At 42.9% G+C, this 26,663-nt stretch overlaps 2 protein-coding genes and 4 non-coding genes across 8 annotated transcripts in view; 5 read left to right on the forward strand and 1 right to left on the reverse strand.

Moving 5' to 3' along the window:
- Zwilch (zwilch kinetochore protein) overlaps window positions 1–20,353 on the reverse strand; it is a 41,579-nt gene extending 21,226 nt beyond the window's left edge. For 2 of the 3 annotated variants that reach the window (XM_042687401.1, XM_042687400.1), the window contains exons 1-8: window positions 20,144–20,352; window positions 15,241–15,292; window positions 13,404–13,499; window positions 9,560–9,678; window positions 7,129–7,328; window positions 6,203–6,273; window positions 4,638–4,793; window positions 2,836–2,907 (exon numbers count right to left, since the gene is read on the reverse strand). In XM_042687401.1, the coding sequence (XP_042543335.1) occupies window positions 2,836–2,907; window positions 4,638–4,793; window positions 6,203–6,273; window positions 7,129–7,328; window positions 9,560–9,678; window positions 13,404–13,499; window positions 15,241–15,292; window positions 20,144–20,196 (819 nt within the window). In that variant the 5' untranslated portion in view covers window positions 20,197–20,352. Of the gene's footprint in view, window positions 1–2,835; window positions 2,908–4,637; window positions 4,794–6,202; window positions 6,274–7,128; window positions 7,329–9,559; window positions 9,679–13,403; window positions 13,500–15,240; window positions 15,293–20,143 lie in introns of all 3 variants that reach the window. The other variant, XM_042687402.1, reaches the window with a different exon arrangement.
- Rpl4 (ribosomal protein L4) lies at window positions 20,195–25,240 on the forward strand. Its single transcript, XM_042687845.1, has 11 exons — window positions 20,195–20,317; window positions 20,698–20,763; window positions 21,652–21,823; window positions 22,026–22,132; window positions 22,787–22,925; window positions 23,351–23,475; window positions 23,801–23,930; window positions 24,155–24,311; window positions 24,510–24,593; window positions 24,697–24,817; window positions 24,910–25,240. The coding sequence occupies exons 1-11, from the start codon at window positions 20,195–20,197 to the stop codon at window positions 25,147–25,149; spliced, it is 1,464 nt and encodes a 487-aa protein (XP_042543779.1). The 3' UTR covers window positions 25,150–25,240.
- Window positions 21,876–21,947, forward strand: LOC122114734. Its single transcript, XR_006148620.1, has one exon. It is a non-coding gene; the product is annotated as a small nucleolar RNA SNORD18 (small nucleolar RNA).
- On the forward strand, window positions 22,327–22,425 carry LOC122114736. The gene has a single exon (XR_006148622.1). It is a non-coding gene; the product is annotated as a small nucleolar RNA SNORD16 (small nucleolar RNA).
- On the forward strand, window positions 23,194–23,265 carry LOC122114730. Its single transcript, XR_006148618.1, has one exon. It is a non-coding gene; the product is annotated as a small nucleolar RNA SNORD18 (small nucleolar RNA).
- LOC122114732 lies at window positions 23,987–24,056 on the forward strand. The gene has a single exon (XR_006148619.1). It is a non-coding gene; the product is annotated as a small nucleolar RNA SNORD18 (small nucleolar RNA).
- Window positions 25,241–26,663: the final 1,423 nt, after the last annotated feature.

A 26,663-nucleotide genomic window follows, 5' to 3' on the forward strand; every position in this document is an offset into this window, starting at 1 on the left:
TATCTCCAATAAATAAACTTATCTCCAGAAAACCAGAAGTGGTGCTGTGGCTCAAGTGGTAGAGCGCTAGCCTTGAGCTAAAGAGCTGAGGGAAAGCACCCAAGGCCCAGAGTTCAAGTCCCATGACTGACAAAAAAAAAATAAGCCTCACAGACTTTCTTGCCTGGGCTGGTTTTGAACCATGATCCTCAGATCTCAGCCTCCTGAGTAGCTAGGATTACAACAGGCGTGAGCCACCGGTGCCCATCTGACATTTCTTAATTGTCACACACACAGGCATTGCTAAAGTGCATTATACATAGGATGCTAGTAAATTCTAACAAAACTCTGAGGCAGATAATACTATTACCCTCAGTTTACTGTAGCTGAGAGGTTGAGCAACTTGCTCAGGCTTCACAGTGAATAATGAATGGTACCAGGATATACATTCAGCAAACCGAGTCTAAGCATGGTGTTCTAAACTATGATTCTTAGTACACCGGAACTACAAGAGTAGTGTGATACTGGGTTTTCCCACAAAGATGCCAAAATAATGAGAATAAGGCAAATGTGGAACTGAATGAAAATTCACATAAAAATAACGTACTATGTATGCACAGAGTATGACATCTAAGCAAAACTGACAAAAGGTTGTTAAGTTAGGTGCAGTGGCTCAAGTTTATAATCCTAGTTTACTAAGGAGGCTGAGATCAGAAGGATCATTAAGGGCAGCCTAGACAATCTCAGTCATTAAAAAAAGCTGAGTGCTTAGGGTCATATGCTGTCATCCTAGAACTGGGGCACATGGTCAGATCGGCCCACACATAAATGCAAGATCCTAGCCTAAAAATAACAAAACCAAAATGGACTGAGGTGGTGGAATGCCTGCCTTACAAGAGTCCCTCAGTTCAAATCCTAGTACTGCAAAAAAACAGAAAAACAACCAGTGGAGACAGGTTGAAACAGGGCAGGAGAACAAGGTAAGGCTTCTGTTGCTGTTGAGCTGTAAGGACATACAGAGAAAGAAAGGAGCATGGAGTAAGATAAAGAAGGTGTGATGACTAGCCACAGGGGAGAAGCAGTCCACAGAATTCTCAGAACATCTTAAAACCATTAAAAAAAAAACAAGTTTAGCTTCTGCCTAGCACCAATGTCTCATGCCTTTAATTCTAAGTACTCCGGTGGTTGAGCTCTGAGGATCACAATTCAAAGCCAGCCCAGACAGACAAATCTGAGAGACTTTTATCTTCAATTAACCAGCAAAAAAGCCTGCAGAGGAGCTGTGGCTCAAGTGGCAGAGTGCCAGCCTTGAGCAAAAAAGCCATGTGAAGAGTAGGGAGCGCTAAGTTCAAGCCCCAGTATCACAGGAAAAACAAACAAACCAACAACAACTAGCATGGGTGACATAGTGGGTTCATTCCTCAGCACCACAAAAAGAAAGTTAAGGGACTGGGAATGTGGCTTAGTGGTAGAGTGCTTGCCTAGCATGCATGAAGCCCTGGGTTCGATTCCTCAGTACCATAGAAATAGAAAGAACCAGAAGTATTTCTGTGACTCAATTGGTAGAGTACTAGCTTTGAGCAAAAGGAAACCCAGGGACAGTGCCTAGGCCCTGAGTTCAAGCCCCAGGACTGCCAAAAAAAAAGGGGGGGGGAGTTAAACCTAGTTACTATATGGCCTAGCAACTCTATTCAAGGGAGGTGAAAACATCATTCACCACAGCATTGTGATAGCCTAAAACTAGAGACGACAATTTCTGCCAGTTGATGCTTGGGTAAACAAAATGTGGTGTATATCCATACAATGGAATGCTATGGAGCAATAAAGTTATAAAGCACTAACTAGTTAACTACAGTGATGGTTGTACAATCTAGGTGAATAGAAACTGACTAAACATCACACTAAAAATGAGTAAATTTTATGGGCTGAATTTGTCTCTAAAATTCAAAAGAAGAGGGCTGGGAAGGTGGCTCAGTGGTGGAGCACTTGCCTTGCAAGCATGAGGCCCTGGGTTAGATTACTCAGCACCATATAAGCAGAAAAAAGCCCGAAGTGGCACTGTGGCTCAAGTGGTAGAGCGCTCGCCTTGAGCTGAAGAGCTGAGGGACAGCGCCCAGGCCGAGTTCAGGCCCCACGACCGGAACAAAAAAAATAAAAATAAAAAAATAAAATAAAATTCAAAAGAAGAAAGGGAAGTCAGCATGCGCCTGGCTGCACGTTCCAGGTGGACATTTGGAATTTCTACGGTAATAAAAGGATATGAAAAATGTATCTCTCTTGAGAAATGTTAGAGCTAAATGACTGAAACATAAAACTTCTGGTAAAACATGTACTTTATTCTTTAATCAAAATCCCAGTTGTCAATAATGGACTACACATGTATGTGAAATAAACTGGCAGCTGAACCAGCTGGGAGGTGGGGTTTTAGGAGTAAAAACCATACACACTCCAATTTAACAGGGGATAGATATTCTCCCTTTAATTGGAAGGACAATGGTCATATAAATGAAATTAAACTGCCTCAGTTCTCTCTTTTTTCTTTTGTCAGTCGTGGGCCTGAACTCTGGGCCTGGGCACTGTCCCTAGGCTCTTCAGCTCAAGGCTAGCGCTCTACCACTTGAGCCACAGCACCACCTCCAGCTTTTTCTGCTTATGTGATGCTGAGGAATCGAACCCAGGGCCTCATGCATGCAAGGCAAGCGCTCTACCACTGAGCCACCTTCCCAGCCCAACTGCCTCAGTTCTCGAGTATTTTATGAATACATTACATTGAAAACAAATTTTGAATAAAGTAAAAGTTACATAAGCAACTATTTTCATGAAAGTGAAATACAGGAATTCCCAAATGGTACTTACAAGGAGAAATTTCAGTTCTCTGTGAAGATGATTCAAACAACCTCTGAGCTCTCCTGATTCCACTTTGATATTCTGAAAAAAGCACCCAAAGCCTTGTCAGTTTTTATTCTTATTCCATCTTCTCTACATTTCAAAAATGATTCACATTGAAGTATGCATTTCATAAAGCATCAATGAATTAAAGTGATATCAACACCTCATTTGGAAACCTTACCCTTCATCAGCAGATGCAGCCATTCTGATACAGTCCTTATCCTGGCCACCACACCCTCTGTCTACATGGGAACAAGGAACAACCACCCCCCTCACATCTCCTGCCCACCTCCCCATGGAATTTCCTAGAGGACAAGCTAGGAGAAATTTGCATAAGCACACCTCAAAACTCAGTGATAACCTAAGCATTGTCACACCCACCAAAAATAAAGTGCAATCAATCTGCTTATTACACTACATCTAAATAAGCCAACAGCATACTACTGTAGCCAGAGGGCAAAGGGACATTCTGCTGTTCAGCCTTGGAAAAGAAGAAAAAAAGAAAAAAAAGAAGAAAATATCAATGTATGTAAACACCTAATAAAGAGAAAGAAAAGCATAAAAGATGTAATTATAGGGCAGAAACCAGTGTTAACACCAAGCAGGTCAGAGGTGATTCACATACAAATTATATTATTAGATTCCCAAAGAAATTCAAACACATAGTATTTTGAATATCTGATTATTTTCCTTTTATTGCAGAACAGATATTATAAAGCCTGGTACTTGCCTAGCAATCCTGAGGCCCTCAAGAACAACCACAAAAATACAGAGAGCTTGTGTCAAATTTCACCAGGGAAATGTACTTTAATCATTTCTCTACAAACAGTCACACTTTGTTGTTAATACTTTGAAAATAGGGCTATATTGCTGCATTAAGTATCCTATGCATAAGTTTTTATTACCAATTCTGCCTAATTTGTTAAGATATACTCCTAGATAAATGTAGAGTAAACAGGTTTAGTATTATTGTAATACTTGCATTCTTTTTTTGGGGGGGGGGAAGTCAGTCGTGGGGCTTGAACTCTGGGCCTGTGTGCTGTCCCTCAGCTCTTCAGCTCAAGGGTAACGCTCTACCACTTGAGCCACAGCACCACTTCTGGCTTTTTCTGCTAATGTGGTACTGAAGAATCAAACCCAGGGCCTCATGCATTCCAGGCAAGCACTCTACTACTGAGCCACCTTCCCAATCCCGATATTTGCATTCTTTTCATTTTTTTTTTTTTGTTGGTCATGGGGGCCTGGGCGCTGTCCCTCAGCTCTTCAGCTCAAAGTAAGCACTCTACCACTTGAGCCACAGCACCACTTCCAGTTTTTTGGAGATTTGGTGCTAGTGGTTTATACCCATAGCTACTCAAGAAGCTGAGATCTAAGATCACAGTTCAAAATCAATCAGGCAGGAAAGTCCAGCAAAATCTTATCTCCAATTAACTAACTAGCAAAAAGCCAAAAGTAGAAGTGTGTCTCAAGTAGAACACCAGCCTTGAGCAGAAAAGCTCAGGGACAGTGCCCAGGCCTGAGTTCAAACCCTGGTACTGGCACAAAGAATAAAGAATTAACTACTAGAAAATTAATAAATTCTGTATTTATGGATTATGAGCACTTGAAGCTCAGCTCCCTTGGCACACCTCCCTTGGCGCTCTACTGAGGCCCCAGAGGCAAGGTCAGCATTCCTTGTCGGGGCTAATGCAGGCAGCACCAGCAATAAGCATGCACACTGCCATACAGGGACCCGAGGGACCCGATGAGAAAACAAGGTCCACTCCTACCAGGGTTGCGGTCGAAGAGAGCGGAGGAATTTGAAGAATTTCATCCACAGGACTCCAGGAAATATCCAAAGTGATCATAGTTTGTGACGGGATGACGATATCATCCAAGACAGAGGACTTAAAGAGCTCATACTGCGCAAAGCCTCCAGCTGTTATCTGAAAAACATATCCCCGGGAGACCCTTAGCTACATGTGCATGTGGTAAGAACCCATTGCCAAGATCACCCGCAGCTCTGTCCTCAGATCAAAATCAGACAAACACTCCATTTGCATTCCAAATGGGAAAAGAAGACAATTCTCTTAAATCACCAACATTACCCATAAGACAAGAAGCCTATAAACATAGTGGCCCTCTGTATCCATGGGTCCGACATGTATTGAGTCTATCAACCATAGACTGGGGGAGATGGCTTATACTTACAAACAACTACCCAGAAGGCAGACACTAGTATCTGGTTTAAGGCCAACTCTGGCAAGACCCCATTCAACCAATAAGCCAGGCACTGGGGCATATGCTTGTGGTCCTAGGTCCTTGGGAGGCCTTAGATAGAAGGATTGTTGCCTGAAGCCTGCTCAAGGTAAAAACACAAGACCTCCATGTGATAAACAATTTAAAAAGTGGGTCTGGGAATGTGGCAAATATGAGCAAAAGAGGCTCAGGCCCTAGGACTGGCAAAATAAATAAATAAATAGATAGATAGATAAATAGCAATAAAGACTGGATGTATAGCTTGAATGGGAGAATGCCTATCTAACAAGCACAAGATCCTGAGTTCAAATGCCAGTACCACTAAATATATATGTATAGACACACATGTGTGCATACACATTTAAATTGCACCTCTACTGAAGGTGCAATTTTATGTTCCCCGAACACTAGAGTATAGCAAGTATGAAGCATTTACACTGTATTAGCCACTTTACGTAATCTAGAGAAGAATTTCAGTATAAGGAAGATATACACAGGTTAAATGCAAACATTATACCACTATACATAAAGGAATTAAGTATCTTTAGGTTCTGGTACCTAAACAGAGTCCTGGAACCAATGCTCTGTTATTACTATCAGAGGACTATATCTTAGCTAAGATGAAAAATATTTTAGGGGTGTGTGTATGTGTGTGTGTGTGTGTGTGTGTGTATCACAGGGCCTCACACTATCAAGTGGGTGCTCTACCACTTGAGTAACACCTCCATTCTTTTATGCTTTAGTTTGTTTTTTTATAGAGGTCTTGTGCTTTTGCCTGAGGCTGGCTTCAGATTGCAATCCTCCTTTTTCTGCCTCCAGAGTAGCTGGGAATATAGGCATAGATTAATCACACCTGGTTTGTTTGTTGAAATAGCTTCTGGCAACTTTTTTGGTTGGGGCTGGCCTCCATTTGCAATCCTATTTCTGACTCCTGAGTAGCTGGGATTACAAGCACGAGCAACCACAACTGGCCAATGTATTTTGACATAACAGAAAAGCATTTAGTCATACTAGGGGTTAAAAAAAAACTAAATTTCAAACTAAAAAGGTACCTCAAATAACAGTCTGAATAAAATAATAACAGAGAAAAACTTACAGTAGATAAGTGATGTCTTTTCTTGTGTGAATGTTTTAGACTTTCCAGAGTTACAGAGTAAATTTTATCAGCTATAGGACATAAACGAAAGAGAAATAAATAAAGGTACAATTCAAAACTACATTGTTAGAGCTAGGCATGGTAATACATACCTATAAGCCCAGCACTTTAGAGGCTGGATTGGGAGAACAAGTCCAGCCTGGGCTTCATATCTCAAACAAACAACAAGAAAATATATGTACATATAATTAGATATATATGCCTATATAATTAGATAGTTGAGCGTAGTGTTGTATACCTGTAAGTTGAACTACTTGGGGGACTGAGGCAGGATGCCCACTTTAGGCCAGAAGTTAAGACATCAGTCTAAGCAACATAGCAAACCCTTATCTCAAAAACAAAAAACAACTGAATGCCTACTGTGAGACTAGAATTTAATATCAATTTATTGTGCTATTTTATGCTCTAATGAAAATTCTCCAAAATATATGCACATCAAATGAAACCTGAAGAAAACACACATAACCTGTCTAGACGTCCTGGTGTTTCATCTGAGATACTTTCTGTACACTGCAAGTTGCACACCTGTGATTTGTGTAATTAACAAATGTCCCACTATGTACATTTCCCGTTAAACGATATCAGCTTCAAATAAAAATCACAAAATAAACCAGGTGCTGGTGGGCTTGAGATCTGAGAATCACAGTTCTCAGAAAAGTCCACGAGCTACTCAGAAAAAGCCAGAAGTGGCACTGTGGCTCAAGTGGTAGAATGCTAGCCTAGAGCAGAAAGAGGCTCAGGGACAGAGCCCAGGCCCTGAATTCAAGCCCCCAGACTGACAAAAATAAATAAATAAACCAACCACAAAATAATTATGCAATCACACATACACACACAAAGCAAAAACAAAACAAGTGGGCACTCACCTTTACAAGTGACCACATATAAGACAATTCCTGTAATGTTGCCATTTGCTGTGGTAAGCTCAGCACCTAGCCAACAGGTCCCTTCAGGATCTGAACTGTCACATCTTATCCAAAGAGGAGGAAGGGCAGTAGCTGGTTGATTTATATTCAAATGGGTCATATTAGGGTTGTGAGCCATGGTATAAAGACCAATTAACTGCCTTGAAAACAAGAGTAAGAAGAACAATTAAAGGTTAAGTTTGCTGACTAAGCCAGCATATTTTTTCAGCACTGAGGGTGTGGCTCATGTTTATTTAGTATGTGTAATTCCCCAGCTTCCATCCCCAGCACCAGCAAAATATATCCATTTTTTCCTTTAAAAGAGATACCATGAAGGGTCTAGTCTCATACAACCTGGAAATCAAGTGGCAAGATGTATAAATATGGTCAGGTCAGTGCACCTCAGACTGGTCAACACACACACACACACACACACACACACACACACACACACACACATACACACACACACAAATGCACGTGTGTGTCTTGTGTGTGTGTGCATACGCGCATGCGCCAGAAAGTGGCAGTGACTGGACAGGAGGGACTACTGGTAGGGTGCTCAACATGGGGAGGGCTGGAAGTCAGAGGGAATGGAATCAGAGTACTTAGCTGATTCTAAAATGAGTAGGAGCCCACACGCACACTACAAGAAGCTCAAAGCCAGTGGCTACTGGGATAGCTAAGGAAACGTGAATTAGAAAATAGTGTTTTAGGGCTGGGAATGTGGCTTAGTGGTAGAGTGCTTGCCTAGCATGCATGAAGCCCTGGGTTCGATTCCAGAAGTGGTGCTGTGGCTCAAGTGGTAGAGCACTAGCCTTGAGCCAAAGAAGCTCAGAGACAGTGACCAGGCCCTGAATTCAAGCCCCAGGACTGGCAAAAAAAAAAAAGTTTTCCAAATAAATGTGGATTAAACTTCTATTTTCTTCTCTTTCTCCTTTCCTTTCCTTTCTTTTCTTCAGTCCTGAGGCTTGAACTCTGGGCCTGGGCGCTGTTCCTGGGCTCTCTTGCTCAAGGCGAGCACTCTACCTCTTGAGCTACAAACGCTACTTCCGGTTTTCTGGTGGTTGATTGGAGATAAGAGTCTCATGGACATCCCTGCCTGGGCTGGCCTTGAACTACGATCCTCAGATCTCAGCCTCCTGAGTAGCTAGGATTACAGGCGTGAGCCACTGGTGCCTAACAGGCCACATTATTTCTTAAATTCAAAGAGCCATGAAGTTAAAGAGTGACAAGGTTATCAATATAGAACAACTATAAATGTCTAGAGTAAAACCAAGCAAATAAGCAGGACAGTGGTTGTGGATGGTGTTAAGAGTGCTTGTCACTCCATCCTCTACAAGTGCAGGAGGCAAGACTTGGGCATGGAGGGAGGAGGAGGAAAGGCAGAGTGAAATGCATGTGGTTCCCAGAGGAGGCAGCAGGGGGAGCAGCAGAGGCAGCCACAGGGACCTGGTTTCTACCAGAAGCACACTGTCCTTTGAATGGGATCAGCCCTTGTGCTGGACAAGCCAGGCATGGCAGAATCCTTGCCATACAAAATCCAGACCACTAAATGCCAGTGGCTTGTTATTATGGTTAACATGATAACAAAAACACTCGTCCCCATTTCCAGTGCGTCCCCTGGAGAAGACTTCAGGTGCCAGTGAAGGCTGCTAGGTGTCAATCTTGAGGAAGGTGGGGAAGCTAAGAAAGACTAGAGGAGAACCAGATTAGACATGGGGGAAAATGGAAGTGAAAGCCATCACTTGGCAGTCTTCTGGCTCATATTCAAGATACCTATGGGACATGCAAGTACAGCCACCCTTAAACAGATAGGAAGACGTATGGAGCAAAGGGGCCATCATTGAAGGTCAGATGCCTAGTTTTTTGTTTTTCCTTCTTTTCTTTTTTCTTTTTTTCCCCTCCAGCAGTGGGGATTATACTCAGAACTTCACAATCTTTCCACTGTTTACGCAACATACCTAGTCCTTTTTGCTTTAGTTACTATCCAGATAGAACCTTAATTTTCTTTTTTGCCAGTTCTGGGGCTTGAACTCAGGGCTTGGGCATTGTCCCTAAGCTTCTTTTGCTCAAAGCTAGCATTCTACCACTTGAGCCACAGCACCACTTCTGGCCTTTTCTGTGTATGTGGTACTGAGGAATCGAACCCACGGCTTCATGCATAGCTAGGCAAGCATTCTACTACTAAGCCACATTCCCAGCCCAAGAATCTTAGGTTTCTGTGGGGGTGGCCTTGGACCAAAATCCTCTGAGTAGCTGAGATTACAGGTATATACCCCTACACACAGCCTTGCAACATGTTTTCATAGTTTATGTTTCAATTAAATCCTATCCTGTTACCTCAAAAAACTAAAAAAAAAAAAAAAAAAAAAAAAAAAAAAAAACTTACCTTGCTCTTCCAACTGGTAAAGCAAAGGGTCCAGTATTCTCACCGGTAGAAAAATTAGAAATAACTGTTTCTTCAGATTGTGGTTCTTCAATACTACTTGTTTCTTCCTTTTCTAAAGGCTTCAATAATGTTTTTATTTATTTAAGCAGACAAGAGAATGCATCAAATAGTGTATATATATATATATATATATATAATATATATACTCACATAAATATACCTACATACATATATATAACTATTTTTGCTTTAATTACTCTTCAAATAGGATCTTGCATGTTTTGTCTGGGGCCAGCCTCAGACAGGAATCCTACTTATGCCTCCTATGTAACTGGGGTTACAAATATGAACTATCACACCTAGTTTGTTGGTTGAGATGGGGTCTTGTTAAGTTTTTGCCCCAGCTGACCTCTAACTACAATCCTTCTGATCTCTGTTGGAATTACAGGCATGAGCCACTATACCTAAAGCATAGACAGCTACAAAGAGAACAAATATACTCATGTTTACAACCCTAAGCACAGATGACTGTCTCATGGACTAGAATCACAACCACAAGCTAGTTTGCTACCAATAAGTCTTGCCATCAGAGGCATTTCCATCTTCCCACAAAGAGGCTGAAGTTAGGTACTACTATTCTCTTTCTTTCCTTCTTCCTTTCTTTCTTTCTCTTTCTTTCTTCTTTTCTTTCTTTCCTAGTCCTGGGGCTTGAACTCAGGGCCTGGGCTCTGTCCCTGAGCCTCTCTGTGCTCAAGGCCAGCACTCTACCACTTGAGCTATAGCACCACTTCCAGCTTTTCTGTTTATGTGGTGCTGAGGAATAGAACCCAGGGCCTCATGCATGCAAGGCAAGCACTCTACCACTGAGCCATCTTCCCAACCCAGTTGCTACTTATAAAGGTACCATTTGAAATCCAAACTACAAAATGATGAGCTAAAGGTAAAAATACCAAAGGAAACCCATGGAGAATCTCAGCTTTTGATGGACTTCATATCTCTTTAGAAGACTTGTTTCTGGGACACACCTTAACACCTTAGGATCACAGTTCCCCAAATCGCGCCCTCCCCCCCTTTTTGAGACAAGATCTCACTGTGAAGCACAGGCTGGCTTTGAACTTGAGATCTTTTTGCCTTAGCCTTCCCAAGTGTTGGAATTTCAGGTGTGCATCACCATGTCTAGCCATGACCCTCACTTCTGACATCCAGTCTTCTTAGTAGTACCACCTCTCAATGGTGTTACAAGGTTCTCATTATCTATGCCTTTACAAAACAGCAACACTAATTGTTACCACTAATTGTAACAATAATAAAACCTGCAAAAGGTCACTTTTTTTGAGGATTACTATGTATTAGGCATTGTTCTAAGTTACTTTTAATCTTCATAAAGCCTTAATACAGAAACAATTACCTATTTTATAAACAGAAAATTAGGTTACCAAAGGCCAAATAACTGGCTTAGAATCACAAAGATAGCCACTAAGTGGCAAAGTTGACATTTGGGCACTGAATGTACTCAAATAAAAACCTACTGGGCTGGGAATGTGGCTTAATGGAAGAGTGTTTGCCTAGCATGCAGGAAGCCCTGGGCACGACTCCTTGGTACCACATAAAAAGAAAAAGCTGGAAGTGATGCTATGGCTCAAGCGGTTGAATGCTAGCCTTCAACAAAAGAAGCTCAGAGATAGAGCCCATGCCCTGATTTCAAGCCCCAGGACTGGCAAAAAACAAAACCCTATAAACAAAAATTTATGAATGTGGGCTAGGAAGGTGGCTCAGTGGTAGAGCGCTTGCCTTGCATGCCTGAGGCCCTGGGTTCGATTCCTCAGTATCACATAAGCAAAAAGAAAAAAGCCAGAAGTGGTGCTGTGGCTCAAGTGGTAGAGCACTAGCCTTGAGCTGAAGAGCTGAGAGACAATGCCCAGGCCCAGAGTTCAGGCCCCACGACTAGACCAAAAAATAAAAAAAATGTATGAATGTATGGTGGCTCAATGGCAGAGTGCTTGCCTTGCATGCATGAGATCCTAAGTTCAATTCCTTAGCACCACATAAGCAGAAAAAGCCGGAAGTGGCCCTGTGGTTCAAGTGGTAGAGTGATAGCCTTGAGCTGAAGAACTGAGGAGCAGCCAACAGGAGCAGAGTTCAAGACCCACGACTGACAAAAAAATAAGCAAGCAAACAAAAAGAATGTGTGCTAGTTCTACTCACAAGTGCCAAACATGTCTTTTGAGAAGTCACACTTAAAAGATTATATGTTAAACTAGCGCCAGTCGTTCATAGCTGTAATCCTAGCTAGTCACAAGGCTGTGATCTGAGGATCATGGTAGAAAAGCCCACAAGACTCATCTCCAATTAACCACCAAAACAGCTGAAAGTGGAGCTGTGGTTCAGGTAGTAGTGTGCCAACGTTGAGTACAACAAAAAATGCTCAAAGACAGTGCTCAGGCCCTGATTTCAAGCCCCAGGAATGGCACGCGTGCACGCATACACACACAGGTTATATATACATTACTTGATCTCACAAGTACCAAACATGTGTGTGCTTTTCAAGCACTCTTGAAAAGCACAAACTACAGTGAGGGAGAAGAGATCACGTACTGGCTGCCAGCAGTTAGGGGCAGAGGATTATAAAGGATGAGCTGGAAGGAAGTAGAGATGAGACTTCAACTGTGATTCCGAGATTCTATGCATAGCCGGGTGCAGGTGGCTCATCCCTGTAATCCTAGCTACTCAAGAGGCTGAGATCTGAGGATCATGGTTCAAAGCCAGCCAGGGCAAGAAAGTCTGTGAGACTATTATCTCCAATAAACCACTCACAAAACTGGAAATGGCGCTGTGGCTCAAGTGGTAGAGTGCTAGTCTTGAGCCCAGAGTTCAAGCTCTGGGACAGAGCCCAGGCCCAGAGTTCAAGCTCCACGACTGACCAAAAAAAAAAAAAGATTCTATGAATGTATTAACATTCACAAGCTGGGTGCCACACACTTACAATCCTAGCTACTCAGGAGGCTGAGATATGAGGATCTCGGTTCAAAGCCAGCCCTTGAAGGAAAGCTGTGAGACTCTGATCTCCAATTAACCACCAGAAAACTGGAAATGGCGCTGTGCCTCAAAGTGGTAGGATGGTAGCCATGAACTTAAAAGCTCAGGGACAGTGCCCAGGCCCTAAGTTCAAGCCCCACAACTGACAAAAAAAAAAAAAACCACCAAACCAAAACAACAAAAAACTCACAGAACTAGGCAACAAAAAGAAATAAGTCAACTTAGTAATGATTCCACTTGGTTCTTTTTAAAAAATGAATCTACTACAAAATTTAAAATTATATAAATGGCTGAATTGTATTTCTATTAGACAATCCATGTGTTCATTACTAAAATTAGTATCCACTTGCATTAAATCTGATAGAAAAATGTGTATGTTTGAGATTATTTTCAAGGAACCAAACATAGCTATCAAGAATTAAGACTCATGGCTCATGTCTGTAATCTTAGCTACACAGGAGGCTGAGATCTGAAGATCATGGTTTGAAGGCAGCCTAGGAAGGAAAAGTCTATGAGACTATTATCTTCAACTAACAGTCAAAAAGCTAGAAGTAGGAAGTGGCGCTGTGGCTCAAGCAGTATAGCACTCGCCTTGAGCTGAAGAGCTGAGGGACAGCGCCCAGGCCCAGAGTTCAAGCGCCATGACTGACAAAAAAAAAAAAAAAAAAAAAGCTAGAAGTGAAGATGGCATAGAAACTCAGGGATAGCACCCAGGCCCTAAGTTCAAGCCCCAGATCCAGAACACACACACAAAAAAACTAAGTTAAAAAAAAAAAACAAAAAACTACAAAGCCTAAGGACTCCTTACCGCTTTTTCCACAATGAATACTAGCTCATTTTCATTTAGAATGTTTTTCAGAGGATTTGCTTGACCTTTGCTGATCAACTGCACTTGGATATCACCCTGTTAAAAAGCAAATGTGAAGCAAGGTTAGATGTACACATAAATATACATTTATAGAATATTTAAACATTATTAAAGGCCAGTTATATAGAAGTGATTGGAAATGGGAATCTGAACAAGACATGTTTGTTTTTTCTCTTTTTCTTTTTGGCAGTCATGGGGCCTGAACTCAGAGCCTGAGTTCTTTGTCCCTGAGCTCTTTTACTCAAGGCTTGCACTCTACTACTTTGAGCCACAGCTCTACTTCTAGTTTTTTGAGTGGCTAATTGGAGATAAGAGTCTCACAAGGACTTTCCTGCCCAGGCTGGCTATGGACTTCAATCATTAGATCTCAGCCTCCTACATAGCTAGGACTAACTACAGGAGTGAGCCACAGACACCCAGCTATGAATAAGACATGTTTTAAATAAGATTTATTTACTTACTTCTTTCTTTCTTTCTTTCTTTTTTGTGCTGGCCCTGGGGCTTGAACTCAGGGTCTGGGTACTGTCTCTGAGCTTCTTTACTCAGGGTTAGAGCTACAATTTTACTTTTGGTATTTGGGTAGTGACTTGGAAATAAGAGTTTCATGGACTTCTCTGCCTAGGCTGATTTCAAATGGCGATCCTCATATCTCAGCTTCCTGAGTTGCCAGGATTACAAGGGTGAACCATGAGCACCTGGCTTCATTACTTTCTTTCTCTCTTCTTCTCTCTTTCTTTTTTTTTTTTTTGTCCATGTTATTTCTCGTTTTCAAAAAGGTTAGCTCAGTCATGTCTCTAATCCTTGCTATTCAGGAGGCTGAGATCTGAGGATCAAGGTTCAAAGCCAGCCTCAGAAGAGAGGTTTAGGTGAGATTTATCTCTAATTAAACACCAAAAACCTGGAGCTGTGACTAAAGTTGTAGAGTGCCAGCCTTGAGCAAAAACCTAAGGAACATCACCCTGGCCCTAAGTTCAAGCCCCATCTACACACAAAAGAGAGCCTTTAAAACTTCTTTTTTTTTTTTTTTAAATTACCCATTAAGGGGCTGGGAATGTGGCTTAGTGGTAGAGTGCTTGCCTAGCATGCATAAAGCCCTGGTTTCAATTCCCCAGTACCACATAAACAGAAAAAGCAGAAGTGGCATTGTGTCTCAAGTGATAGAGTGCTAGCTTTGAACAAAAGAAGCAAAAGAAACTCAGTGCCTAAGCCCAGAATTCAAGCCCCAGACTGGCAAAAAGAAAAAAAAGAAAAGAACTACCACAAAACATCGATAAATCCCAAATACATTAATTGGAAAAAAAAAAAAAAAAGTCCAACTCCTTAGTGGTAGAGTGCTTGCCTGGCATGCGTGAAGCCCTGAGTTCCATTCCTCAGTACCACATACACAGAAAAAGCCAGAAATGGTGTTGTGGCTCAAGTGGTAGAATGCTAGCCTTGAGCACAGAGAGGCTCAGAAACAGTGCCCTGAGTGCAAGTCTGGCAAAAAAAAAAGAAAAGCCAAACTCAAAAAACTATATGCATTTGTCATTTATATGATGTTCTGCAAAGAAAGCAAGCAGATCAGCATTTACCAGAGCCTACACAGTGTGAATGCTGATCAATAGAAGGCGTGAGAAAATGTTTACAGATGAAAGAACTATTCTATATCTTCATTAAGGGTCATTACATTGCTAAAAGGCAAAATTCATAGAGCTATACCCAAAAAGGGTAACTTCAATGAACCCCACAAACTTAGCATTAGTGAATTTTGTCTAACAACCAAACGAATGGCTCATACCTCATAGACAAATGGGTCTTTACAGCTTCCTTTCTTTTCTTCATTAAATTCCCTGAAATGCAGAACCACATGTGAAGCATAGAGCTATATTATCTGTCCTACTATTTAAACTCAGAAGTTAGCCAGCATTTCATGTCTGCATGTCAAAGTAAAAAGCAAAGTACTGCCGAGTGTCCGTAATCCTAGCTACTCAGGAGGCTGAGATCTGAGGATGGCAGTTCAAAGCCATCCTTGGGCAGAAAATTCCATAAGACTCTTATCTCCAATTAACCACCAGAAAACCGGAAGTGGTACTGTGGCTCAAGTGGTAGAGCACTTGCCTTGAGCTGAAGAGCTGAGGGACAGAGCCCAGGCCCAGAGTTCAAGCCCCAGGACCGACAAAAAAAAAAAAAAAAAGCAAATTACTTTTGGCAGCGCTAAGACATGGGGGACGGGAGAGAATTTAGGTTAAGAAGAAATGAGAGGGCTGGGAAGGTGGCTCAGTGGTAGAGTGCTGGCCTTGCATTCATGAGGCCCTAGGTTCGCTTCCTCAGCAGACTATAAGAAGAAAAAGCCAGAAGTGGCGCTGTGGCTCAAGTGGTAGTGATAGCCTTGAGCTGAAGAGCTGAGGTACAGGAAGAAGATGATGACAAAGACGAAGAAATGAGAAAACAGATTTGTGATAGATACTGGACTATAGCCAATTGGATACAATTATTTCATAAAAGTAGCAAGATATTATGTCAAACCCCTATTTTTGTTTCTTTTCAACACATCACCAGTTAATATGAAAGTGCAATTTATTATATGATTTTGGAAAGTAAAAGTGATAAAGGGTCTCAATCCTTAAGATTGAGCATTTATCCTTCACTTTATTAACTATTACTGAAAAATAACAGTGATTATGTTGAATATTTTTACATGTTTGAGATATTTATTATATTACATAAAATACCTATAGCAATAATCTCTTTTTTTGGGGGGGGGGGTCCAGTTGTGGGGCCTGAACTCTGGGCCTGGGCGCTGTCCCTCAGCTCTTCAGCTCAAGGCTAGCACTCTACCACTTGAGCCACAGCACCACTTCTGGCTTTTCTTCTTTTTGCTTATGTGGTGCTGGGGAATTGAACCCAGGGCCTCATGCATGCAAGGCAAGTGCTCTACCACTGAGCCACCTTCCCAGCCCAGTAATAATCTTTTTTTTTTTTCTTTTTGGGTCCGGTCGTGGGGCCTGAACTCTGGGCCTGGGCACTGTCCCTCAGCTCTTCAGCTCAAGGCTAGTGCTCTACCACTTGAGCCACAGAGCCACTTCCGGCTTTTTTCTTTTTGCTTATGTGGTGCTGAGGAATCGAACCCAGGGCCTCAGGCATGCAAGGCAAGCGCTCTACCACTGAGCCACCTTCCCAGCCCCAGTAATAATCTTTTCAATTTACATTTTTATTGTTATTATACAGGTTATGTACAGAAGGGTTATGGTTACGTAAATCAGGTAATGAGTACATTTCTTTTTGGATGTCACCCCTTGACTTTTTTTTTTAACGAAATGTAAATCACAGCATGCAATGGGGAATCACAGTTTGAGGCCATTGGGGCATAAAAAGTTCATGAGACACCATCTCAACCAATGGCTTGGGAACATGTGTGTCACCCCAAGCTACAGGAGAAACACAATGACTGAGTACAGTAAGTGATACGCAACTATCAGCCCAGCAACAAAGGAAATACAAGTAGTAAAATCTTAGTTCTGGCTAGCACAGGCATACAGCAAAACTAGCTCGAAAATAACCAACAATAAAAGGACTGGGTCAGTACCTCAAGTGGTAGAGAGCCTGCCCAGTAAGCATGGGGCCCAGTTCAAATCCCAGTACACCCCCCCCCCCCACATACAAAGTAGAAAACTCTAAGGACATCATCCAATAATTATTGTTTGATTCAACAAAAATTTTAAGCTGGGCACAGATGGTTCATGCCTGTAATCTTAGCTACTCAGGAGACTGAGACCTAAGACTCAAGGTTCAAAACCAGACAAGCCAGGGAAGTCTGTAAGACTCTTTATCTCTAAGTAACCACCAAATAGTCGGAAGTAGAGCTATGGCTCAGGTGGTAGAGAGCTAGCCTTGAGTACAAACAGCTCAGGAACAGCATCTAGGTCAAACCCCAATAGTGGCACAAAAAAAAAAAAAAAAAAAAAGGAAGTTTTTACTAATGATCTCAAAGCATAAATATAAATTACTAGCATGTTAAGATGCAATACTCAAATGCACACGTTTACTTGACACTGACAGAGAAAAATATCCTTACAATCACTCAAGGGAATTGTTTCAGGATACCATGTGTATAGCTCTTTCATATCATCTATGACCTACTGAACAGGAAAACAGGACTGTGATTCTTTCATCTTTACCAGAATGTGCAAGACTGTAAGTTGTCTTTTGCCTTTAATTCAGGGATATTGACAGATCATTTTATTACATATGTACTTATACACCAGGCACTCTTGCTTGGTATTGGTATATCAAATAACACTGTTAAGGTAATGAGCATTCTTCCTGAACTCTGAGCATTCTTTTTTTTGTGTGTCCGGTCCTGGGGCCTGAACTCTGGGCCTGGGCGCTGTCCCTCAGCTCTTCAGCTCAAGGCTAGCGCTCTACCACTTGAGCCACAGAGCCACTTCTGGCTTTTTTTCTTTTTGCTTATGTGGTGCTGAGGAACTGAACCCAGGGCCTCAGGCATGCAAGGCAAGCACTCTACCACTGAGCCACCTTCCCAGCCCCACTCTGAGCATTCTTAATGAGCATTCTTCTGAACTCTTGAGCTCTTCAGCTCAAGGCTAGCACTCTACCACTTGAGCCACAGCGCCACTTCTGGACTTTTCTGCTTATGTGGTACTGAGGAATTGAATCAAGGGCCTCATGCGTGCAAGGCAGACACTCTACCACTGAGCCACTTTCCCAGCCCAAGGTAATGAGCATTCTGACAGAGATGAGCTGTTGTAGTGGTGATTTAGCTATTGATCTAGAATTTTATCCTGAAAGACCAGCAGAACTTAATAAAAGATCCTTAATGGGACAGATCTTGCTATTTGTAATATGAAACTGAAGTAACTTAGAGTACAGGAAAATAACTTGAAGCATGTTGGAGAAGTGATAATGGCCAGCTTTAGAACAGTAAGGAAGAACAAGACTGAATTGGTGAGGGGGAGAAGTGGAGAACAAAAAGAGAAGGAAATTGAAGTCTTAAATATAGAACTCTCTATTTTTTGTGCCAGTATTGGACTTAAACTCACTGGGCTGGGAAGGTGGCTCAGTGGTAGAGCGCTTGCCTTGCATGCCTTAGGTCCTGGGTTCGATTCCTCAGCACCACATAAGCAAAAAGAAAAAAGCCGGAAGTGGCACTGTGGCTCAAGTGGTAGAGCGCTAGCCTTGAGCTGAAGAGCTGAGGGACAGCGCCCAGGCCTAGAGTTCAGGCACCCACGACCGGACCCAAAAAATAAGTAAAATAAAAAAAAAAATAAACTCACTATAGGCCTGGACACTGTCACTTAGCTTTTTCACTCAAGGCTAGCACTCTACCCTTGAGCCACACCTCTGCTTCTGACTTTCACTGGTAGGACTTTTCTACCCAGTTTGTTTTGAACCGAGATCCTCAGATCTTAGCTTCCTCAGTAGCTAGGATTATAAGCATAAGCCACTGGAATTCAGCTTCAAATTTAGAACTCTTAACTCAAAGACAGAATTCAGCAGTAAAATATCAATTTAGGAAGGAAAGAGTATGCCACTCTTGTGACTTTGAGATTCCATGTAAAACTTTTTCAGTAGGCAACTGGATACACAGACACTGAAGGATACAATATGAGAAGTAAAAGAAACTTGGTGCTTACAGGTGGAGACAAAGACTAATAACACTTACAAAATAGGTAAGTATTCACTTGTATCAATGGGGGGGGCTAAAGAAAACATAAAACAATCATAGAATGCTATGTAGCAGTTAAAAACAACTAGATAGAGGCCTATAGGCTGCAAAGACATTGTTTCTTTAAAAAAAAAAATGAAGAAAAAAGCGACAATGAAAAATTGAGGCATTTAGTTTGGCAGTGTTTGTAACCCTATTCAGGAAGCTGAGACCTGAGGATCTCCGGTAGAAGAAAATTACCTGGGCAGGAAAAGTCCTTCAAACTCTTATTTCCAATTAACTACCAAAAAGCTATAAGTAGAGCTGTAGCTCAAGAGGAAGAGCACGTGAACAAAAATAGATAAACAAATGTATGTATGTATGTTATGTCAGGGACAGCACCCAGGCCCTGAGTTCAAGCCCTGGACTGGCACACTGGTACACACACACACACACACGCACACACGTGCCATTTAGAAAATAACAGGCTTCCCATCTGTAGTGCTTCACCTGCGACGTCTCAACAGCATAGTTTCTATCTTGAATCAGATAGGACAATTCTGCGAACCCACCAAATCAGAACCCCCTGGAGGTGGAGTCCAGCACTCTGGGATTTGACAGCTTTCAGGTGAGGCTGAAGCACGCTCAAACTTGAGAACCACTGAGCTCGATTTTTACCTAGAATGCAGAACTTAACAGAATAACCCCCCCCCCATCCCCTTTAAACCCTCATGCCCATCTCATCACCATTACAAACGATGATCGTCAGCCAAAGACAAATGAATACACAGGGGAAGCGCGCCTCCATCCTGGGGGCTGCCTCCGCTCCACGGGTGTGCGCGTCTGCGGGATGAGCCACCTTTCACCTCTATGAAAACCTAGGGTGCTTCTGTTTTTCTGGATAGGCCTCAACCCGCACCCGAGCAGCGAGCCCGCCTCGAGCCTGGCAAAAGACCTGGAGGGACGGGCTGCGGATGCCCACAGGGAGAAGCGCTATCCCAAGGACCCCGGGATCGACAGTAAGAGTGCGACTCACTGCAGAAGGCGGGTGTAAAAGTCCCGGGCCGCTCGGTTCCTCCCGGCCCACATGGCGACCCCGGCCTCACTCCGGTCCGGAGCCGCCAAACCGAACTTGGCGCCAGAGCCGCCGCGGACAGAGGCCGCGACCCCGCCCCGCCGGAACTACTTTCACACCACGGTCCGGGTGTCGGCCCGTGTCTTTAGAAAGTCGTTGTCTTCATCACTTCAGTGTTATTTCCTAGTCTGACCCCTCTTCCACTCTGCCCGTGAGAAACGAGCTGAAAGAAGAAACCCGGCGTACTTGTGAGTTAGAAAAGGATCCACTCGGCTCCTGAGGGTTGGCCACGCCCTCCTACGGATCGATCCGCCACAAGTAGTCCCTCTCTCTCTAAGCCTCATGATTAACTTTGGAAAGTAAATAAAGAGATACTCTCATGCACTTACATAAATGGGACGCTTCTGGATTTTTTGGGTGTGGTGCATAGGTGTTTTGGGGTCTCCGTGTTGGTTCCGAGGCGGGGCAGGGTGTGGGGGGCGGGCTGAGGGTTACATATAGAGTGGGAGTGGTAGGCACTTCCTTTTCCTGTAGGAGCCGCCGGGTCGAGAGGAGCGTGGCCTTCTCCTCTCCCCGCCATGGTGAGTGGAGGTCTACCTTCGCTGGGCCTTTTCGTCCAGTCCTGGGGTTCGTAGGGAAGGGCAGAGACTTGACCTAAAAGCTATAGGGACAGGAGTGGGGAGAAGATGAGGCCTGAAGGCGTCTGTTCCTGCTGGGCAGTCGGGGTGTGCGGCAGCCCGGCAGCCATTTTAGAGGCAACGTGTGAGTCCCGGCACCGGACGCGCCCGGAAGCGCCCCGGGAGCGCGCGGCGCGGCTCTGAGGAATTGTAGGATCCTGCCTTGTCTGGGAATCTTAGAGGACTTGGGTTCTTACTAGGAATGGAACCCACAGGCAGCCTGGACACGCAGCTAGGGGCGGGAGGCTGAAGGCCAGTCTTACTTGGGGCCTGTAGCTTCACGTGCTGCCCAGTAAGGTATATTTCCTTCATTTATGGGAGGGGTTTGATAAAGGGGAAAGAATGTTTGCATTGTTGTTGTTGAGTGTTTATCTTTATTCGACTTTGGATTTTAAATAAAAGTGCTTTCTGGTTGTTGTATTTGCTTAGATTAGTTTTCCTGCTCTCTGTCTCTTAAGTGTCTGACTCTGTCAGCTAACTCGGTGTGACTTTATGATACATAGGATGACTTACTGCCTGGGCCTGGAAGACAGGAACAGAATAAGATGTAGTTATCCTTATGCAGTGATCAAAGTTGAATTGGACCAAAGGTAGTTGACGTTGCGTTACAGTAAGTAGCTATAGGGACTTCTAGGCATTCAGCTGACTAGAGTGACCTGAAGGAGATGAGAAGAATCATGGTAAGTCGAGCTTTAAGGGTGAGAACTTAAGGCAGTCATCAAGGGACAGTCGAGTGTACTTGTATGGGAGATCAAAGAAGTAATGTCTTTTTTTTTTTTTTCCCTCCTCAAGGCGTGTGCTCGTCCCCTGATATCAGTGTACTCCGAAAAGGGGGAGTCATCTGGCAAAAATGTCACTTTACCCGCTGTGTTCAAGGCTCCTATTCGACCAGATATTGTGAACTTTGTTCATACCAATTTGCGTAAAAACAACAGGCAGCCTTATGCTGTTAGTGAATTAGCAGGTATGGATTTGTTCCTATTTCCCCTATGGATTGGTACTGTTGAGCTTCATTACAGTAGTGATGAAATTCCACTCCATTGGTCCGTGTTTCTGAACCACATGATTTTTTTGGATATTCTGACGCTGGTTGTTACCATGTGTAGTAAGTCATAGGTTAGTGTAATTTAAGTAGCTAAAACGTATCTATTTCTTCCCAATTTTAGGTCATCAGACCAGTGCTGAGTCTTGGGGTACAGGCAGAGCCGTAGCTCGTATTCCCAGAGTTCGAGGTGGTGGTACCCACCGTTCTGGCCAGGGTGCCTTTGGAAATGTATCCTTTGTTTCACTATGAACATTGATCACCTTTCTATGGAACTTACCAGGCTGGATCTGCTTTATTCATATTAATGTATTTTGAAGCAAATTTAGATCCAAAGTACACCTAGTAAACATTGCTGTAGACGAATGGGATTAAGACATTCTCTTTAGTCTCCTAGAGAAAAGGCTTCATTTTACATGTTTGCCTGCAATGATGTCGTAATTTGCGTCTTACTCTGTTCTTGGCGACAGTTGCCTGCTGTCAGTAAGCTGGTTCAGAAGGTTGACGAAAATTGTTACTGAGCAAGGCATAACTTTATTTCCAAAATCAGAGAGAACCATTTTTATTATGACAGTACCAGACTTGACTGACTCCCACACTCACTTGGCTTTTAGCTTGAGGCCGTCACTACTACATGAGCCAGAACTATACCACAGTGTACAGTAGTTCTGTTTTTTTGCCACTCATGAGGCTTGAACTTGGCCTGGACACTGTCCCTGCGCTGCTTTTGCTCAAGGCTTGAATTCTGCCATAACCACAGCGCCACTTCCAGCCTTTTCTGTTTACATGGTACTGAGGAATCTGACCCAGGGTTTCATGTGTGCTAGATAAGCACTCTACCACTAAGTCAAATTCCTTGCCTGTAGTTCTTAACTCAGTAAATAGATGTGTCGAGGAGGTCGCATGTTTGCACCAACCAAAACCTGGCGTCGTTGGCACCGTAGAGTGAACACAACCCAGAAGCGATATGCCATCTGTTCTGCCCTGGCCGCCTCAGCCTTACCAGCATTGGTCATGTCTAAAGGTTTGTAATAGTTATTTTTGCCAGTTTTGTGGCTTGAACTGTGGGCATGGGCTCTCTCCCTGACCTTTTGCTAAAGGCTTTTTGTGAGTAGTTTATTGGAGAATGGCACCTCACCCATTTTGCTGCCCAGGTTGGCTTTGAACCATGGGCCTTAGATGTCAGCCTCCCAAGTAGAGTGAGCCACCAGCACCTGGCTATAATATTTCTTATAGTGTTGGTACAAAACACTATTTTTTCTAAACCTTGTTCATAATTGCCTGCATACTGGCCAAAATGATGAGATTCCACTTAATTGGTCCGTGTTTCTGAAACACATGATATTTGTGGAAATTCTGATCTTGGCAGATTTCTAGCCATTTTGCTTTGGTAGAATGTATGTATAAAGTTTTTAGCAGAATAACTAGTGTTGGATTGGCTTTTGTCAGGTCATCGAATTGAGGAAGTACCTGAACTTCCTTTGGTGGTCGAAGATAAAGTTGAGGGTTACAAGAAGACCAAGGAGGCTGTTTTGCTTCTTAAGAAACTGAAAGCCTGGAATGACATCAAGAAGGTAGGTTTAATATGCACATTTGCAACGTCCTCCTTGATAAGTACATACAGTATACATTGTAACCATCAAGAGAAGTATTTTGCATTGGTTACAAGTCCCTCATAAGATCCTCAATTGCTCATGTATCCAAGATAAAATGAGGCAATTGAATATAATCTACAATACATTGCTAGATTATACTGTGTGGGTGGTATGTAAATAGTTATTGTCTTATTTAGGGAATGACAAAGGCATGTCATTAAGAATATGCATAAAGTTGAAATGTGTTTTTAATTGCCAATTTGTTGAAGAGACTTTGCAATTCCTAAAACGGTTCACTCTGTAGGTCTATGCCTCTCAGCGAATGAGAGCTGGCAAGGGCAAAATGAGAAACCGCAGGCGGATCCAGCGCAAGGGCCCCTGCATCATCTATAATGAAGACAATGGAATCATCAAGGCCTTCAGAAACATCCCTGGTAATCCTTGTGGTATATTTTGATTACCACCTATTCCATGCTAGCTTGCTCAGCTTTCACTATGATGAGATTCCACTTCATGGTCCGTGTTTCTGAAATGCATGATTTTGTGGAAGTTCTGATTCCTGGCTAACTGGTTCTGAGATCTTTAGTATAGCATGATAAACTAGAAATTTCTATTGTGTGGAAATACAGGGCTCCTAATTCTTCTTTTTGTTTAAAAGGAATTACTTTGCTTAATGTCAGCAAACTGAACATTTTAAAACTTGCTCCTGGTGGTCATGTGGGACGTTTCTGCATTTGGACTGAAAGTGCTTTCCGGAAGTTGGATGAATTGTACGGCACTTGGCGTAAAGCTGCCTCCCTCAAGAGTAACTATAAGTGAGTTTCATTTGTTCACTAAAAAGAATAACTTCATTCTCTTATTTGCAAAACAACACACTTAAGTGTAGATCCTTGTTATTAGAAATGATAATGTGATAGAAATTGAGTTCCAGAGAATAAGCTGGTCAAAGACTAAATACTTGATACTTACTTTCATGAAAATTTAGGCATCTGTTCTCAATCTTTTTCATTCAGCCTTCCTATGCACAAGATGTTGAATACAGACCTCAGCAGAATCTTGAAAAGCCCGGAGATCCAAAGAGCCCTCAGAGCACCACGGTAAAGTTGATGTTGATTTACCTAATTCTCACACTTGAAACTTAGTTCTTTAAGCATATACATAATGTACATAAAATGTTGATAAACTTGTCTGATTTTATAGCAAGAAGATTATTCGCAGAGTCCTGAAGAAGAACCCACTGAAAAACCTGAGAATCATGTTGAAACTGAACCCATACGCAAAGACCATGCGCCGAAACACCATTCTTCGCCAGGCAAGAAATGTAAGTGATACATTGCTTCTAGTGATATAGCAAGGCTAGTTTGTGTTTTAGTTTTTAAAGATTCTTAAACTTTTCTGGCTAATCTGTTGCAGCACAAAATCCGAGTGAAGAAAGCAGCAGCTTTGGCAGCCAAATTAGATGAGAAGGCCGCTGCAGAAAAGAGGGCTGGAGAGAAGAAGCCCGCGGTGAGTAAGAAAGGAAAGAAGGCTGCTGATGTTAAAAAACAGAAGCAGCCTGTGGGGAAAAAGGCAGCTGCTACCAAGAAACCAGCTGAAAAGAAACCAACGACTGAAAAGAAAGCTACCACAGAAGAGAAGAAGCCTGCTGCATAAACTATTACAATCTGTTTAATTATATAAAGGTCATGATATGGGACAGCTTAGTTGAATAAAGACCAGATCAAAGATGCAGTGAGAAACATCATTTGGGTGTGTTGTGAATTTTCCTTACAATTTAATACCTCTTCCTAATTCTAGTCTTTAATTTCCCCCTATATTACAGTTTGGTGTTAAATGGAGCATGGATTTATGCTCTACTGGTTTTTATTACTACTTTTTATTTTTTGTTGCTGCCAGTCCTGGGAATTGAATTTTCAGGGCCTAGGAGCTGTCCCTGAGTTTATTTTGTTCAAGGCCAACATACAAATACCACTTGAGACATATTGCTTCTGTTGATGTGATAACAGGTATGGAACCCAGGGTTTTGTGTTTTTTTGTTGTTGTTTTTGTGGGGCCTGAACTCTGGGCCTGGGCACTGTCCCTCAGCTCTTCACCTCAAGGCTAGCGCTCTACCATTGAGCCACAGTGCCACATCTGGCTTTTTTTTTTCTGCTTATGTGGTGCTGAGGAATCGAACCCAGGGCCTCAGTGAGTGCTCTACCACTGAGCCACCTTCCCAGCCCGAACCCAGGGTTTTGTGCATGCTAGACAAGCACTCTACCACTAAGCCACATTCCCATCCCTATAGTTAAAATATGAAATCCATCAGGCACTTCTTTTGTGTGTGTGTCCCCCTCCCTCAAAGGAAGTGAGGGGGCCTCACAAGATAGCATTTTGGAGTTGCCTACAAATCAGTTTTGCCTGCTGGATACGTGAACTATTCACAACTTCTCCCTATCCATTAGCTTTCCTTGGCTAGATGGCACCCTGGTGTTTCCAGAGCCAACTTGGTACAAAAAAGTGTTCCCGGGGCTGGGAAGTTGGCTCAGTGGTAGAGTGCTTGCCTTGCATGCTAGAGGCCCTGGGTTCGATTCCTCAGCACCACATAAGCAAAAATAAAAATAAACAAAAAATAAAATAGATCAGCCTTAGGGACAATTTCTACTGTTAAAAAAAAAAAAAAAAAGTGTTCCCAGTGTAAAGCCACATTTACTTTTTTTGTTGTTTGGTTGTGGGTCTTGAATTCTTAAGCTCAAAGCTAGCTCTACCACATGAACCACAGTGCCACTTCTGGCTTTCTGGTGATTAAGATCTGAGTCTCATGGACTTTTCCTGGCCAGGCTGGCTTTGAACTACGATCCTCACATCTCAGCCTCCAGAGTAGGATTACTGGCGTGACCACCGGTGCCTGGCCATTTACTCAATTTCTTGTTATTTCTGTGACCCAGAATTTGGGGTCCAGCTTGGCTCTTTCCCTTTAGGTGGTGCTCTGTGCTCCGCCACCCAGTGCTTTCGCGCAGTGAAGTCCCGCCTCTCAGCCCATCCTTCCGGAGGCGGAAGAAAGCGGCAGTTCAAAGCCGGAACTGGGGTGGCGGTGCGCTCCCGTCGTCGGACGAGCGCCGGCGGGTGACGCCGGCACGCCGGAAGTGAGCTGCAATCGCTCACGAGTCACAGGAGTTGGCTAGCTT

The sequence above is a fragment of the Dipodomys spectabilis genome, unplaced genomic scaffold (genome assembly GCF_019054845.1).
Source record: "Dipodomys spectabilis isolate Male_0828 unplaced genomic scaffold, ASM1905484v1 ptg000108l, whole genome shotgun sequence".
Taxonomy (NCBI): domain Eukaryota; kingdom Metazoa; phylum Chordata; class Mammalia; order Rodentia; family Heteromyidae; genus Dipodomys; species Dipodomys spectabilis.

What these genes read in the sequence shown, in the direction of transcription:
- Rpl4 (XM_042687845.1), top strand. Translation starts at nt 20,195, where the DNA reads ATGGCGACCCCGGCCTCACTCCGGTCCGGAGCCGCCAAACCGAACTTG. An exon ending in CTTCTCCTCTCCCCGCCATG is followed by an intron (nt 20,764 to 21,651) that starts GTGAGTGGAGGT and finishes TCCCTCCTCAAG; the next exon opens with GCGTGTGCTCGTCCCCTGAT. An exon ending in GCCAGGGTGCCTTTGGAAAT is followed by an intron (nt 22,133 to 22,786) that starts GTATCCTTTGTT and finishes CTCAGTAAATAG; the next exon opens with ATGTGTCGAGGAGGTCGCAT.